Below are 12,736 nucleotides of genomic sequence, written 5' to 3' on the forward strand. Positions count from 1 at the left end.
TATTTTCTCGCAAACGATACAAAAATAATAAATTCCAGCGTGATAGAAATTAGTCTTGAATCCATAATTTTTTTTTTATTTTGATAAATAATAGTAAATATCAATTTTATTCTCTATATATATAAAAAAAAAGTCAACATAAGTACCAACATGTCACTTAAAATCTAATTTTAGGTACCATACTGTAGTCTTTGAAACATTGAGTATCAAAGTGTCTGATTAATCATACTTCATATATCATAGAATGAATTAAAAAATGGAATTAAGTTGTTGACATCATGCATTGCAAACCTTAACGTACACATTTTCCGTAGCAGTCAATACTAAAAACAAATGAGGATGCTTGTTTGGTAAGAGAAAGACTACCAAAAAAATTAACACGATCATTCAAAACTCAAATGACAAGTGGCTATCTCAACATTCCTGCTTCCACAAGCAACCTGACAAAGACCATTAGAGGCAAAGATAGATACTTTAATATCCAAACCACCCTCTCCAAGTTTGTAGGAAAATAACCAAAGGTAATTACTGCTTAAACAGGTTAAACTAGGTGTGTACTCCTTCAAAGTTTCACTTTTATATAGATAGTTAGTTGGCTCTGGAAAACAGAAAAGGTCTCAACTTGTTAAACAAACTGATGGCTTTCTGTTTCTAGTCCACAATTGTTTACCTCATCGGTTTGTAGTACTCTATATATCACCTGAAACTCGCAAAGCCAGCGACTTGATTCATCGGCCGATCATCTATCTCTTAACTTCCAAAAATGTTCAAACCCAGATGGGCGTGTGTTCTCATATTCCTCCTCAATCTTCATCTGGGTAGTGTTTTTGCCACTGTTCCAACAGACCCACTTGTCCAACAGCGATTGGATAGAGTCCTTAAGCTTCCGGGGCAGACCTTCAACGTGAGCTTTGCACACTATGCTGGGTACATCAATGTTAATGAAGATGCTGGGAGGGCTCTCTTCTACTGGTTTGTTGAGGCTGCTGAGGACCCTGCTTCTAAGCCCCTTGTTCTCTGGCTAAATGGAGGTCCAGCTTCTAAAATGATTCAAGTTTTAAGTTTCATTGTGATGTTATTGTTTTGACTTGCTAATTTGGTATTGTTAGTGATATGCGGCTTGGTTTTTCTTTGTGTTAGGACCTGGTTGTTCATCAATTGCTTATGGAATGGCAGAGGAAGTTGGCCCATTTCATATTCAAGCTGATGGGAAGACTTTGTATTTGAATCCTTACTCTTGGAATCAAGGTAATGCATGGACTTGTTAGTGAAGATTTCAATTACTTGTTTTTGTATTCTAGCAAGGTTGAAGTTGTATTTACTGATGAATATCTTGTGTTTGAGCTATAGGTGCTCTCAGTGGCTGTGGACTGTATTTTTAGTGATTATCATATGCAAGCATGTCTAATTCTTGTACTTTTTTTTCGCAGTTGCTAACATTCTTTTTCTTGATTCACCTGTTGGCGTTGGGTTTTCTTATTCAAACACAACCTCTGATTTGCTATCTAATGGAGATATAAGGACTGGTACTATTTTGTATACTGCATCTCATTATGATCTGTTCTGTTTTTAGCTTATTTCCGTTAGATTACAGTCCTGTTATTTTCAGCTAGCGACTCCCTGGCATTTCTATTGAAGTGGCTTGAGCGCTATCCCCAGTACAAAGGAAGGGACTTTTATATCACAGGAGAGAGTTATGCAGGTACACAAAAATAATTTGCTTATATACACAAGTAATTTCTGTAACCCTTTAATTACCATGGAACTTTAGTAGAGGCAACTGACTTGTCTAAGTGACCTGGTGTTCTGGTTTTAACCATCCAAACTTGTTTACCAGGACATTATGTTCCTCAGTTAAGCCAAGCAATTGTGAAATACAACTTGGTAACTAAGGAAAAGGCAATTAATCTGAAGGGCTATATGGTATGAACTTCTTGCTTCACAATGGAAAACATCATACAATGCGTTTTTCCTTTTTTTATAGATATTGTATATGTTTTCTGGATACATGAAAATAAGGAAAAAAGTATCTACCATGCAGGTGGGAAATGCTCTTACGGATGATTACCATGATCACTTGGGGGTTTTCCAGTTTATGTGGTCAGCTGGTTTGATTTCTGATCAAACATACAAGGCGCTTAACCTTTTTTGTGATTTCCAGTCATTCATACACACCTCAAATTCATGTGATAGCATTCTAGACATTGCTAGTGCAGAACTTGGAAACATTGACCCTTACAGCATTTACACTCCGTCTTGCCCTGCAAATGTTAGCCAGTCAAATCGTCTGTTGAAACGAATGCATGTGAGAGACACACTAATTTTCTATTACTTAAGATGCGAGTTTGCTCTCAGAAAGAAAAGAAAAATATTTAATTTTTTTGACAAATACACACACACACACAAGCAACAGTTAAATTGCGAGTCTCATTTTCCTGGACTCTTTTCTTTGTTACTTTGTATGGTTTACTACAATGGATAAAGTTCTGAACTAGAGAGTATAACTACAGGTCTTGGTTTCAGTTAATAGTTTGAGGAATTTCAGCTGATAGCAACGAACAAATAATTTATAGTACAGTATCTTAAACTTGCCTAAGAATTATACATTGAAAGAAAACTGGGGAAAAAAAACTTCTTTGGAGTTTCTAGTTATAGTTGTGTTCTTTTTCTTTGCCTGAATAAGATGGGAGGGATTGGGAGTTGCTTTCAACAGCTACAATAGTTTGAGGAATGATAGCGTAGTTGTGATCGTGTGCAGTTTGTGGTGTGGTGATCCTTAAACAAGTTTAATTTACAAATGTTTGAAGTTACTATATTCACAGTATCCTTCTTTAGTTGCAAATGGTCTGATTTTAATAACAGCAAGCTTTCATCATCAAAAGAAAAGATGCAACGAGTGACCGAATTCAACCTAAAAGTGATGTTTCAACTCCTGCTTTTAAAACACTTATAATTGATTTATTTTGTGATATTTATGATAAAATGTAATTGCATTTGGTAGGTGGCTGGCCGAATCAATGAAAAGTATGATCCTTGCACTGAGAAACACTCAGTTGTATACTTCAATCTACCTGAGGTTCAAAAGGCTCTTCATGTTGATCAACACCATGCACCATCTAAATGGGGAACCTGCAGGTATAACTCAATCTCTATATCTCTCTCCATGTCTGAGCTTGGGTGGAGAAGCTGAGAAAAGATGCCTGGCCTGTAACTAAGATTTATTTGCACATGAGGATATTTCTGAATTTATGCTTTTGATTTCAAAGAGCCTCTCATCTTATGTTCTATCCATTTTTTCTCATTTGTAGTGATGTGGTGTACACTACTTGGAAGGATTCTCCTAGGACAGTGCTGGATGTCTACCGGGAGTTGATCCATTCAGGACTTCGTATATGGATGTTCAGGTTCCTTTCAACACCTTGTAAACATAGATTCTTTCTAAATAAGATGTTCACATACATCATGACTGCATATACAAGCAATATATGACAGACCAAATTTAACTTCTCCAATCGTTTTGCTTTGCATATATTTGATATAAATTGCATGTGGAATTATTTTGTGTCATTCATGGAGGAGGCATTTTATAATATGGTTGTTGAATGAACTTCAGCTAGCAAACCTTGCTTCTTTTGAATGCCTGGAGTCAACTCATGCTAAACACTCTACTTTGCTATTTTATGCTTCCTGCTATGGCAGCGGTGATACAGATGCGGTAATCCCAGTTACATCTACCCGATACAGTATAGACTCCCTTAAGCTTCCAACTGTCAAACCTTGGCGTGCCTGGTACGATGAGGGGCAGGTAAGAATTTCTTATAGCAATTTCCTTCCATATATTTCCTTACAAACAGCATAAGAAATGTTACATTGTTGTTTTAAGAAAACTTATTCACTGACACCTACATTTTAATACACTCAATCAACAGGTTGGAGGCTGGACTCAAGAATATGCTGGGCTGACATTTGTATCAGTGAGGGGAGCAGGCCATGAAGTCCCGCTGCACAAACCAAAGCTAGCGCTCACTCTTATTAAGAACTTTTTGTCAGGGTCCTCAATGCCATCTATGCAACTTGTCAATGACTCTTAGAAAGTTTCTCTTCGAAGAAAGGTTCATGGAGTGCAATGCAGTGTTTTTAGTTGTTGGGGTCAAGTGATTGAGAAGAGACATGCAGTAGAGGCAACACATTACATTTTAGATGTTCTTATTGACTGACCTTTGTACGCTTAAGCGTGATGGAATACTACTGCCTCTTCAGAGTTCTTCAAGTATAAGAAATTTGCTTCTCTTTCAGTCAAATTGTTACAAGCATAAGCAGGGCAATGAAATATAGAGTAGAAGAAACCAAATTAAATTAATATCATCACAACAGGTACCATAAACTTAATTGAATCCCAAGGCTTCTTCAGATTAAAAAAACTTTTCCCACTAGCTTCTCCTTCAGCCCAATTGCTATAAGTAGCTAGTTCATTTTCTTCGACCAAGTCTGCATAGGTTTTTCGGGAGATCAAGCTTCCGTTAAAACTCATGATTCGCTGACACCGCACATCGCATCCCTCAATTGGACATTTGAAAATATTCTTTGTAGCAACAGGTCCTCTTAGATCCAAAAACACAGTTATTGTGCCTGGTTTATGTACGAACATGCCATGCTCTCATTCAGAACAAGAAGCTTGCTCAAACTCAAATTGAGGATATAATCCAAGCACGTGGATATTGATGGAATAATCTAGCACCCACTGTTTTTTATTGTAATCTTTCATCACCCATATTTCAATATTCACACCTGATGTTGTATCCACGGCTCTGAATACAATTTTGGACCACGAATGTTTGACACACGAACAATCCTTGTAGGTATTGGTTATACCATCAAATCCCATACCAGTCCAAATCAACTCAACAAAGGAAGACGGACCATAAAGTTGCTGCGCAATGCTGTGACTGGGCGCAATACTTGAGTTCATGAACACCTTGTTTTTTCATACAAAACAAGTTGCAGAAAACAAAAGATACAACGTATCGGTCGATGGTATAGGAAGACGTCTGCAACATATCTCGTACATCAAGTTGAGCACCTTGGGTATGGAAATGATTGTAATGAAGGGTATGCAAGGGCGACAAGTAGTGACACACGGGCCAAATAGTTAGATAGAGATTGCGTAGGATTAGTTGAGGAGGAGTAGGTGGTACTTGGTAGATGAGACTCAGGATCAAGTAGAAGTTTAGAGTGCAGCGAAACAAAAGAGGGGGAGTCGACTATGCTTAACAACATCTTACAGACGCATCCAATGTGATACACTGACTTTGCAGGCACTCTCTCCACGGGTAGGTTGATCAAATTCAACTTTTCCTTGATGTTCTTGCGGGGCCTAATTATCGACATCTCCATTTTCACCTAGTGATATCAGATCAAACAAAATTAACTCAAATTGAACTGCCTGCTCTCTCCCCTACTTATAATATATGCAATAAAGTCCTTTTTCCCGTTCGAATAGGGAATGTATATACACATAAGATAGATTTCCCATTCGGTCTAGAATTCAATCCGTTTTGCTCAAACATATACCCAATAATATAAAACAGGAAACATGCAACTGCAAAATGATTGGGTTTGTGAACGAGTTAAGTGCACCCTTGAGTATCAAACAGGTGGACTTTTGAAATGAATACAGGACTTTGTGTTTGTGGCGTTTCACGTTTGTTATTTTTGGTTTTGGGCTTGGATGATTTGCGTTAGCAGCCCGACCCGGTCCAGACCAACCCCAGTGCCTTCTTCTTCTTCTTCTTCTTCTTTTTGCCGTCCTCGACCGTCTCATGAGAACGAAACCAGGTACTCTCTCTCTCTCTCTCTCTCTCTCAGCTGGCATGACCCTCAAGTTTGTGGTGACACAACTATTCTATCCCTTTAATTTGTTTATTGATAACTGTTAGAGATTTACATATGCTTCATATTGGTATGGAAGGAGCTTCTTTCTCTTCGATTTCTCGCGGGATTGGGTTCTTCTCGTTTTACTTTTGCAACATTCCAAGTGGGTTATATGCATTTAGTCTTCTTCAGATAGGGATTGAAGTAACTCAAATTAGATTAAATTGATTTCAGGGGATCAGAGTTGATGCATTGCTTCGGTGTACCATATAGTATGTAGTGTTTTACAATTCCATAATGAAATCTGGGTAATCTTTGTAAAGGAAAAAGAATGCTATTCCAAGTTGATGCATGTGGTTTCATTCTGGCCGGAATACTGACTTGATAGTTTATTTTGCAGACCTTTGGTGATTGCAATTTTTTAGTACCTTTCATAAAGGTTACCACATATAGGTCTGAGAACCATCTTCAAATTTCGTCTATAATACATATACTAGCGTTTTTGTATAGTAGTACGGAACTTATGATGGTTTTAATGTTATAGGAGCAAAAAGGAGAAGGCTTTGGGGGCAGAACAATGGTGGTTGGCAGTTCTAATCCCCAAGTTAAGGAGATAGCATTCAGGAGAAGGATCGCGAGCATGTAACTCTCTCTCTCTCTCTCTCTCTCTCTCTCTCATTTGTGGAACTCTTTCTTCTGTTCGCATGTTGTTATGCAACCGTTGTTCTAAATGTGGATAGCTGTTCTCGCATGCATCAAGACACTAGCATTTTGGTAGGTGCATTGGACTATGTTAGTTTCCAATCGATGAAAATAATAGGTTGATATGTGATTCAGATAATCCTGGACTCTTCTATCAACCCAACAATCTTTCAAGTGATAAGTAATCCATAAGGAATGGCTGTCATTTTGTAGAATGAGTAAATTAGTTAGACTCGGTGAAATATTTTGTCTTTGGTATTTAGAAAGGCATCACTGTCACAGACTAAAGTGATAATTTGTAAAGTTTCAAAGTAATCAATAGAGGAGCTAAGAAGATCAGGAGAAAATAGGATTTGCTTTGCTATTTTGTATAGCATCTAGACTATAACATGGAATGACATATTGGTTTTACTGACTTATTCAGTATTGCGGTGCTTAATTACGTATTCTACTTTTAGTCAATATAAACATCACAGTTATTTAATTCATTACTGATGGAGACAATGGACTGTAGATTCAATAAACGAGAAGACGAATTCTACTTTTAGTCAGTATAAACATCACAGTTATTTAATTCATTACTGATGGAGACAATGGACTGTAGATTCAATAAACGAGAAGACGATTTTCCTTCCTTGAGAGAGTACAATGATTACTTGGAGGAAGTAGAGAATATGAGTAAGCTTTTCAGCTCAGTAGCTACTTTTGTTCTTAACAAAAACTATAGTCTGACTAAAGATAAAATCATTCTGTGTTAGTATTTAACTATATCGAAGGAAAAGATGTCGCTGCTATTGATGCCAGAATTGCACAGTATGAGAAAGAAAATGCTGAGCAAATAATGATCAATAGAGCGCGCAAGGTAACCCCAAATAATATTTCAGTTGCATTTCCTTTGCTTTTGTTGTTTATATCCTGCTGTTTTTGTCCTTTGTAAGTGGTAAAGCTTTGCGCTGCTGTTGTGTGTCATCCGTTATATGCTATGCAAAAAAGAAAAGTAAACAGAAAAAAAGTGCAGCTGCAATGCTGGATATCCCTATTACCACATTGTAGAAATTTATTTCAAGGTTCTAATGCTGGTGGTATTAATCATATAGGCTGAAGAACTAGCTGCAGCTTTAGCAGCAAGCAAGGGTCAGCCTGTACAGGATGATGCTGATGTGGTATGAATATTAAAATTCTTGAGTTAGTGATAGTGAACCAGGAGAATCTAGTTTCAGTGGCACTCTTTATGACTGTTGCTATCGTGAATCTTACCAGTTGATCCTGATTTTAAGAGTTCTCTCAGCTAATGTCTCATGTTCATTTATAGGCTCTGAACCAAGGCTCTCAAGCAGGATTTGGTACTGGTACGCAGGGGCAATATGCACCTACTATTTCTGGACAACCACGACCAGTTGGCATGGGAGGCCCACAACCTCTGCCACTCGGAGGGGTGCATGATATGCATGGATATGATGACGAAGAAATGATGCAGCTGCGAGTAGAGAGAGGTCCAAGGGCAGGAGGGTGGAGTCCAAATATAAGCAGGAAGAGGGCACTTGAAGAAGCCTTTAGTAGCATCTGGGTTTCATAGGACCATAGTTTCTTAATCACTCAATGTTTGTAATGTAATGAGAAAGCATGTCTGTCTTATTTTTGACATGCGAAGTTATAATTTATAAAGTTATGACGATCGAGTATTGGTAGAGTTAACCATTGAAACCAAATCAGAGCTACACCAAGGAGACAAAAGAAATCTTTATTGGTACATTTGAGTTGAGAATGCTCTCTCATTAGAGGTTTCTGAAGTCAGCTTGAAGATTGAATTTCCCACTACTCATGCAGTCATGCTCCTGGTTCATTGACTTGCAACTCTATTTAGCTTCTATTGAACGATCTAATAAAAAACAACTAAGAATCAAAAACAAATTATGATATCATAGTATTAACTATTAAGACCAGAAACTTCATCTCGGTACCTCGAACAAAAGTTACAAAACTAATGCCGTGGTGCTACATTGTCAAGTAAAAGAAATTCTTCCCGCTTGCTTCCCCTTCAGACCAATTGCTACAAGTATTCTTCTGCATCCCCCAAATTACCGTAGCTTTTTAGGGAAATTAAGCTCCCATTAAGACTCATGATTCGCTTAGGCCCCGACCAAACTACAATTGGACATTTGACAAGATTCTTGGTAACAACAGGTCCTCTCTCGACCAAAAAAAAAACAGGTCCTCTCAGATCCAAAAACAATGATTTATTAAGTAGGAGGAAAAGTATACCATGCTCCCATTCACAACAAATAGCTTGCGAAAATTTGAATATAATGCAAGCATGTACTCTTTTTTGTTGTATTCTTTCATCACCCATATCTCAATATTCGCACCCGATGGATTATCCACAATGGTCATGGATCCTCTACAAACACTTGATTAAAACTGGTAGCTCTCATTCCGTAATATGTAGGGATTGGGAATCCAAAAGAAGTCTTCTTTCTTGAAGTCGAAAGAAAGTATATGGATTTGTTCTTGCTGTAATGTGATATTGTACTCGAAGGTGGAGCTGAGGGTACCTGTCACCATTCGTTTGTGCCGAGTACAATCACTTGAGATATGTAGCAGCTTCCAGCAAGAGGATCATCTGCAATGTTTTGAATATCTGTAACACGAAGAATCTTGTAGGTATTGGTTATACTATCTAATCCCATACCAGTCCAAACATGCTTTGATTTAGAATTTGGACCAAAAACTTGTTGAGAACTATGCTCAACAACAACTCAGAGAGGCATCGGATGTGACACACCCACTTTGCAGGCAGTCTCTTCATGATCTCCACCACCAGTTCCATGGGCAGCTCCATCAATTTCAACTTTCTGTGCCTCCCCATCTTGTTCCAGACCACAAGCTGTATGTGAATTCATGTCTCCTGCCCTCACCCATATATAAGGGAATGCAATGGCGCCGTCTGTAAAGGGTATACTTTACCTATACGGATTGGGAAAGTAGAAAGATCTTACATTTGAGTTTAAAATAATTTACTTGTAGTAAAAATCTCCTAGTAATTTAACTCCGGGAAAAGAGAACACAGAAGCTACAAATAAATTGAGCGCCTTTAGATTTCCTCCACTGCTTCTCTACCTCACAAATCCAAACGCTATATGCCCTTTCCTACCCACCTACCTACAATTTGGGAAGCACCCATTTCCTCCCTCCATTAATCACACCTCTTCATTTGATGATCAAAGTTTGGAGCTTTTTCTCTATTCTCGGTTAGTACTACTTTGCTTCTCTTTCATGGCCTCACTGCAATTCCCCATTTCTTTGGAGACATTAGATTCTTCTAAAAAGTTCGATTCTTTTTGCTACAGTAGAGCTTCTTCTGTTGTTAATTCTCTAAACAGGGTTAGTGCCATTAAGGCCACTCGTTTCCAATCTGAGCTGCCCATAGATGAGAGTTTAAATGAGCAGAACCCAGATTCTTCAAGACTTGAAATTGATTTGGGAAGTAGTGGGACAAAGAAAGTGAGTAAGAGACAAGTGGGCTTGAGGTCTAGTTCAAGAAAGAGTAAGTGGGTTAGGAAATTGGAGAATTTGTTTGTCAGTGACAGTGAATTTGATGTTGATTACTCTGTTATCAAGTCTGACCTGAGCTTTGAGCATTGTAATGACATTTTGAAAAGGCTTGAGAGGTCTAGTGATATCAAGGCTCTCAGGTTTTTTGAGTGGATGAGAATCAATGGGAAACTCCAATGCAATGTTAGTTCTTTTAACTCGGTTTTCCGTGTGTTGGGTAGGAGAGAAAATTGGGATGCAGCTGAGAATTTGATTCGGGAAATGGTGACTGAATTCGAATGTGAGCTGAGTTATCAGGTCTTCAATACCCTTATTTATGCATGTAGTAAGTTGGGGCGTGTGGAGTTGGGAGCTAAGTGGTTTAGAATGATGCGCGAACATGGAGTCCAGCCGAATGTTGCGACATTTGGTATGCTGATGGGGCTGTACCAGAAGGGGTGGAATGTTGAGGAAGCCGAGTTCACTTTTTCTCGAATGAGGAACTTTGGGATTGTATGTCAATCTGCATACTCAGCAATGATCACAATTTACACTCGTATGAACTTGTATGACAGAGCAGAAGAGATCATTGGTGTAATGAAAGAAGATGGGGTGATACCGAACTTGGATAACTGGTTGGTAATGATTAATGCTTATTGTCAGCAGGGTAAAGTTAAAGATGCAGAACTTGTATTAGTCTCCATGAAAGAAGCAGGATTTTCTCCAAACATTGTTGCATACAATACATTGATAACCGGATATGGGAAGGCATCTAAAATGGATTCTGCTCATCACCTGTTTCTAGGCATTAAGAAAGTCGGATTAGAGCCTGATGAAACAACTTACCGTTCCATGATTGAGGGTTGGGGTAGAGCTGACAATTATAAGGAAGCAGATTGGTACTACAAAGAGCTCAAGAATTTGGGTTACAAGCCTAATTCATCCAACCTGTACACACTAATAAACTTGCAAGCAAAGCATGAGGATGAAGAGGGGGCCATCAGAACTCTGGATGATATGCAGAATTTAGGATGCCAATATTCATCAATGCTCGGTACTCTTCTGCAAGCATATGAGAAGGCCGGAAGGATTGATAAAGTGCCTTTCATTTTAAGAGGTTCTTTATATCAACATGTTCTTGCCAGCCGGACTTCTTGTTCAAGTCTTGTCATGGCTTATGTGAAGCACGGCTTGGTGGATGATGCTATGAAATTGTTGAGGGAAAAAAAGTGGAGGGATCCACATTTTGAAGATAACTTGTACCATTTGTTAATTTGCTCATGTAAAGAGTTGGGTCATCTTGAGAATGCTGTTACAATATACAATAAAATGCCCAGACATGATGGCAAGCCAAACATGCACATCATGTGCACAATGATAGACATCTACAGCATCATGGACCTGTTCTCTGAAGCGGAGAAAGTTTATGTCGAGTTGAAATCATCAGGAATTGCATTGGACATGATTGCCTACGGTATTGCTGTTAGAATGTATGTCAAATCTGGTTCACTGGAAAATGCTTGCTCTGTTCTGGACACAATGGAAAAACAGGAGGGCATAGTTCCAGACATCTACATGTTACGTGATATGTTCCGCATTTATCAGAAATGTGGCAGACTAGATAAGTTGAAAGATCTGTACTATCAAATCTCAAAGAGTAGAGTGACTTGGGATCAGGAAATGTACAATTGTGTCATAAACTGCTGTTCTCGTGCTTTGCCAATATATGAGATTTCAGAGATGTTCGATCAGATGCTTCAACGTGGGTTTGTACCTAATACCATAACTTTCAATGTCATGCTTGATGTATATGGGAAGGCCAAGCTTTTAAAGAAGGCTAAGAAGTTGTTCTTGATGGCCCAGAAATGGGATCTGGTTGATACAATCTCTTACAATACTATTATTGCTGCGTATGGGAGGAACAAAGACTTCAAAAGCATGTCTTCAACAATACGAGAGATGCAGTTTAAAGGATTTTCTGTTTCCCTTGAAGTCTACAATAGTATGCTGAATGCTTATGGGAAAGAAAGCCAAATGGAGCAGTTCAGAAGCGTTTTGCAAAGAATGAAGAAGACAAGCTGTGATTCAGACCATCACACCTACAACATTATGCTCAATATTTATGGAGAGCAAGGATGGATTGATGAAGTTGCTGGGGTGCTGACTGAGTTGAAAGAATGTGGACTGGGACCTGATCTGTGCAGCTATAACACATTAATCAAGGCATATGGAATTGCAGGAATGGTTGAAGATGCTGTCCGTTTGCTCAAGGAAATGAGAGAAAATGGTATAGAGCCTGATAACATTACATACATCAATCTGATTACTGCACTGCGAAAAAATGATGCATACTTGGAGGCTGTAAAGTGGTCCTTGTGGATGAAGCAGATGGGATTGTAAAGTTGATGATGCTGATGTATATACCTTAAACACAATGTATGCCACTATACCCCATCTACAGGTGGTGTTATGAATCCGCAGTGTATTCATTTATCTCTATATAAGTATATATTGTGCAGTCAATAACTACTGTCCTGTACCAGAAGCTTTTAGCACTTCTCAATTTTTGGGTTAGAAGTTTGGCCAAAACCCAAAAGCAATATTTACTTTTGAGGGCTTTTAAGCTTGAAGC

At 38.4% G+C, this 12,736-nt stretch overlaps 3 protein-coding genes across 5 annotated transcripts; all 3 read left to right on the plus strand.

The window, feature by feature from the left end:
* The first annotated feature begins 631 nt into the window (after positions 1-631).
* LOC126805516 (serine carboxypeptidase II-2) lies at positions 632-4,304 on the plus strand. Its single transcript, XM_050532335.1, has 10 exons — positions 632-1,031; positions 1,141-1,248; positions 1,431-1,526; positions 1,610-1,702; positions 1,838-1,923; positions 2,042-2,305; positions 3,002-3,135; positions 3,309-3,404; positions 3,700-3,805; positions 3,930-4,304. Exons 1-10 carry the CDS (start codon positions 764-766, stop codon positions 4,089-4,091), a joined length of 1,413 nt encoding a protein of 470 aa, XP_050388292.1. The 5' UTR covers positions 632-763; the 3' UTR covers positions 4,092-4,304.
* A 1,540-nt stretch (positions 4,305-5,844) lies between these two features.
* LOC126790855 (uncharacterized) lies at positions 5,845-8,263 on the plus strand. Of its 3 annotated transcripts, none has more exons than XM_050517211.1 (6): positions 5,845-6,324; positions 6,416-6,513; positions 7,178-7,251; positions 7,332-7,435; positions 7,671-7,736; positions 7,886-8,263. In XM_050517211.1, the coding sequence occupies exons 2-6, from the start codon at positions 6,449-6,451 to the stop codon at positions 8,147-8,149; spliced, it is 573 nt and encodes a 190-aa protein (XP_050373168.1). In that variant the 5' UTR covers positions 5,845-6,324; positions 6,416-6,448; the 3' UTR covers positions 8,150-8,263. The 3 variants fall into 3 exon arrangements, with proteins under 3 accessions (XP_050373168.1, XP_050373183.1, XP_050373176.1); XM_050517226.1 differs by having other exon boundaries at positions 7,350-7,435; XM_050517219.1 differs by lacking the exon at positions 5,845-6,324 and having other exon boundaries at positions 6,371-6,513.
* A 1,480-nt stretch (positions 8,264-9,743) lies between these two features.
* Positions 9,744-12,713, plus strand: LOC126794602 (pentatricopeptide repeat-containing protein At4g30825, chloroplastic). Its single transcript, XM_050521360.1, has one exon. It carries the CDS (start codon positions 9,847-9,849, stop codon positions 12,502-12,504), a length of 2,658 nt encoding a protein of 885 aa, XP_050377317.1. The 5' UTR covers positions 9,744-9,846; the 3' UTR covers positions 12,505-12,713.
* The last annotated feature ends 23 nt before the right edge of the window (positions 12,714-12,736 follow it).

Source organism: Argentina anserina, chromosome 1 (genome assembly GCF_933775445.1).
Source record: "Argentina anserina chromosome 1, drPotAnse1.1, whole genome shotgun sequence".
NCBI classification, from domain to species: domain Eukaryota; kingdom Viridiplantae; phylum Streptophyta; class Magnoliopsida; order Rosales; family Rosaceae; genus Argentina; species Argentina anserina.

What these genes read in the sequence shown, in the direction of transcription:
- LOC126805516 (XM_050532335.1), top strand. Translation starts at nt 764, where the DNA reads ATGTTCAAACCCAGATGGGCGTGTGTTCTCATATTCCTCCTCAATCTT. An exon ending in TAATGGAGATATAAGGACTG is followed by an intron (nt 1,527 to 1,609) that starts GTACTATTTTGT and finishes TGTTATTTTCAG; the next exon opens with CTAGCGACTCCCTGGCATTT. An exon ending in CACAGGAGAGAGTTATGCAG is followed by an intron (nt 1,703 to 1,837) that starts GTACACAAAAAT and finishes CTTGTTTACCAG; the next exon opens with GACATTATGTTCCTCAGTTA.
- LOC126790855 (XM_050517211.1), top strand. Translation starts at nt 6,449, where the DNA reads ATGGTGGTTGGCAGTTCTAATCCCCAAGTTAAGGAGATAGCATTCAGG. An exon ending in GGAGGAAGTAGAGAATATGA is followed by an intron (nt 7,252 to 7,331) that starts GTAAGCTTTTCA and finishes ATTCTGTGTTAG; the next exon opens with TATTTAACTATATCGAAGGA. An exon ending in TACAGGATGATGCTGATGTG is followed by an intron (nt 7,737 to 7,885) that starts GTATGAATATTA and finishes GTTCATTTATAG; the next exon opens with GCTCTGAACCAAGGCTCTCA.
- LOC126794602 (XM_050521360.1), top strand. Translation starts at nt 9,847, where the DNA reads ATGGCCTCACTGCAATTCCCCATTTCTTTGGAGACATTAGATTCTTCT.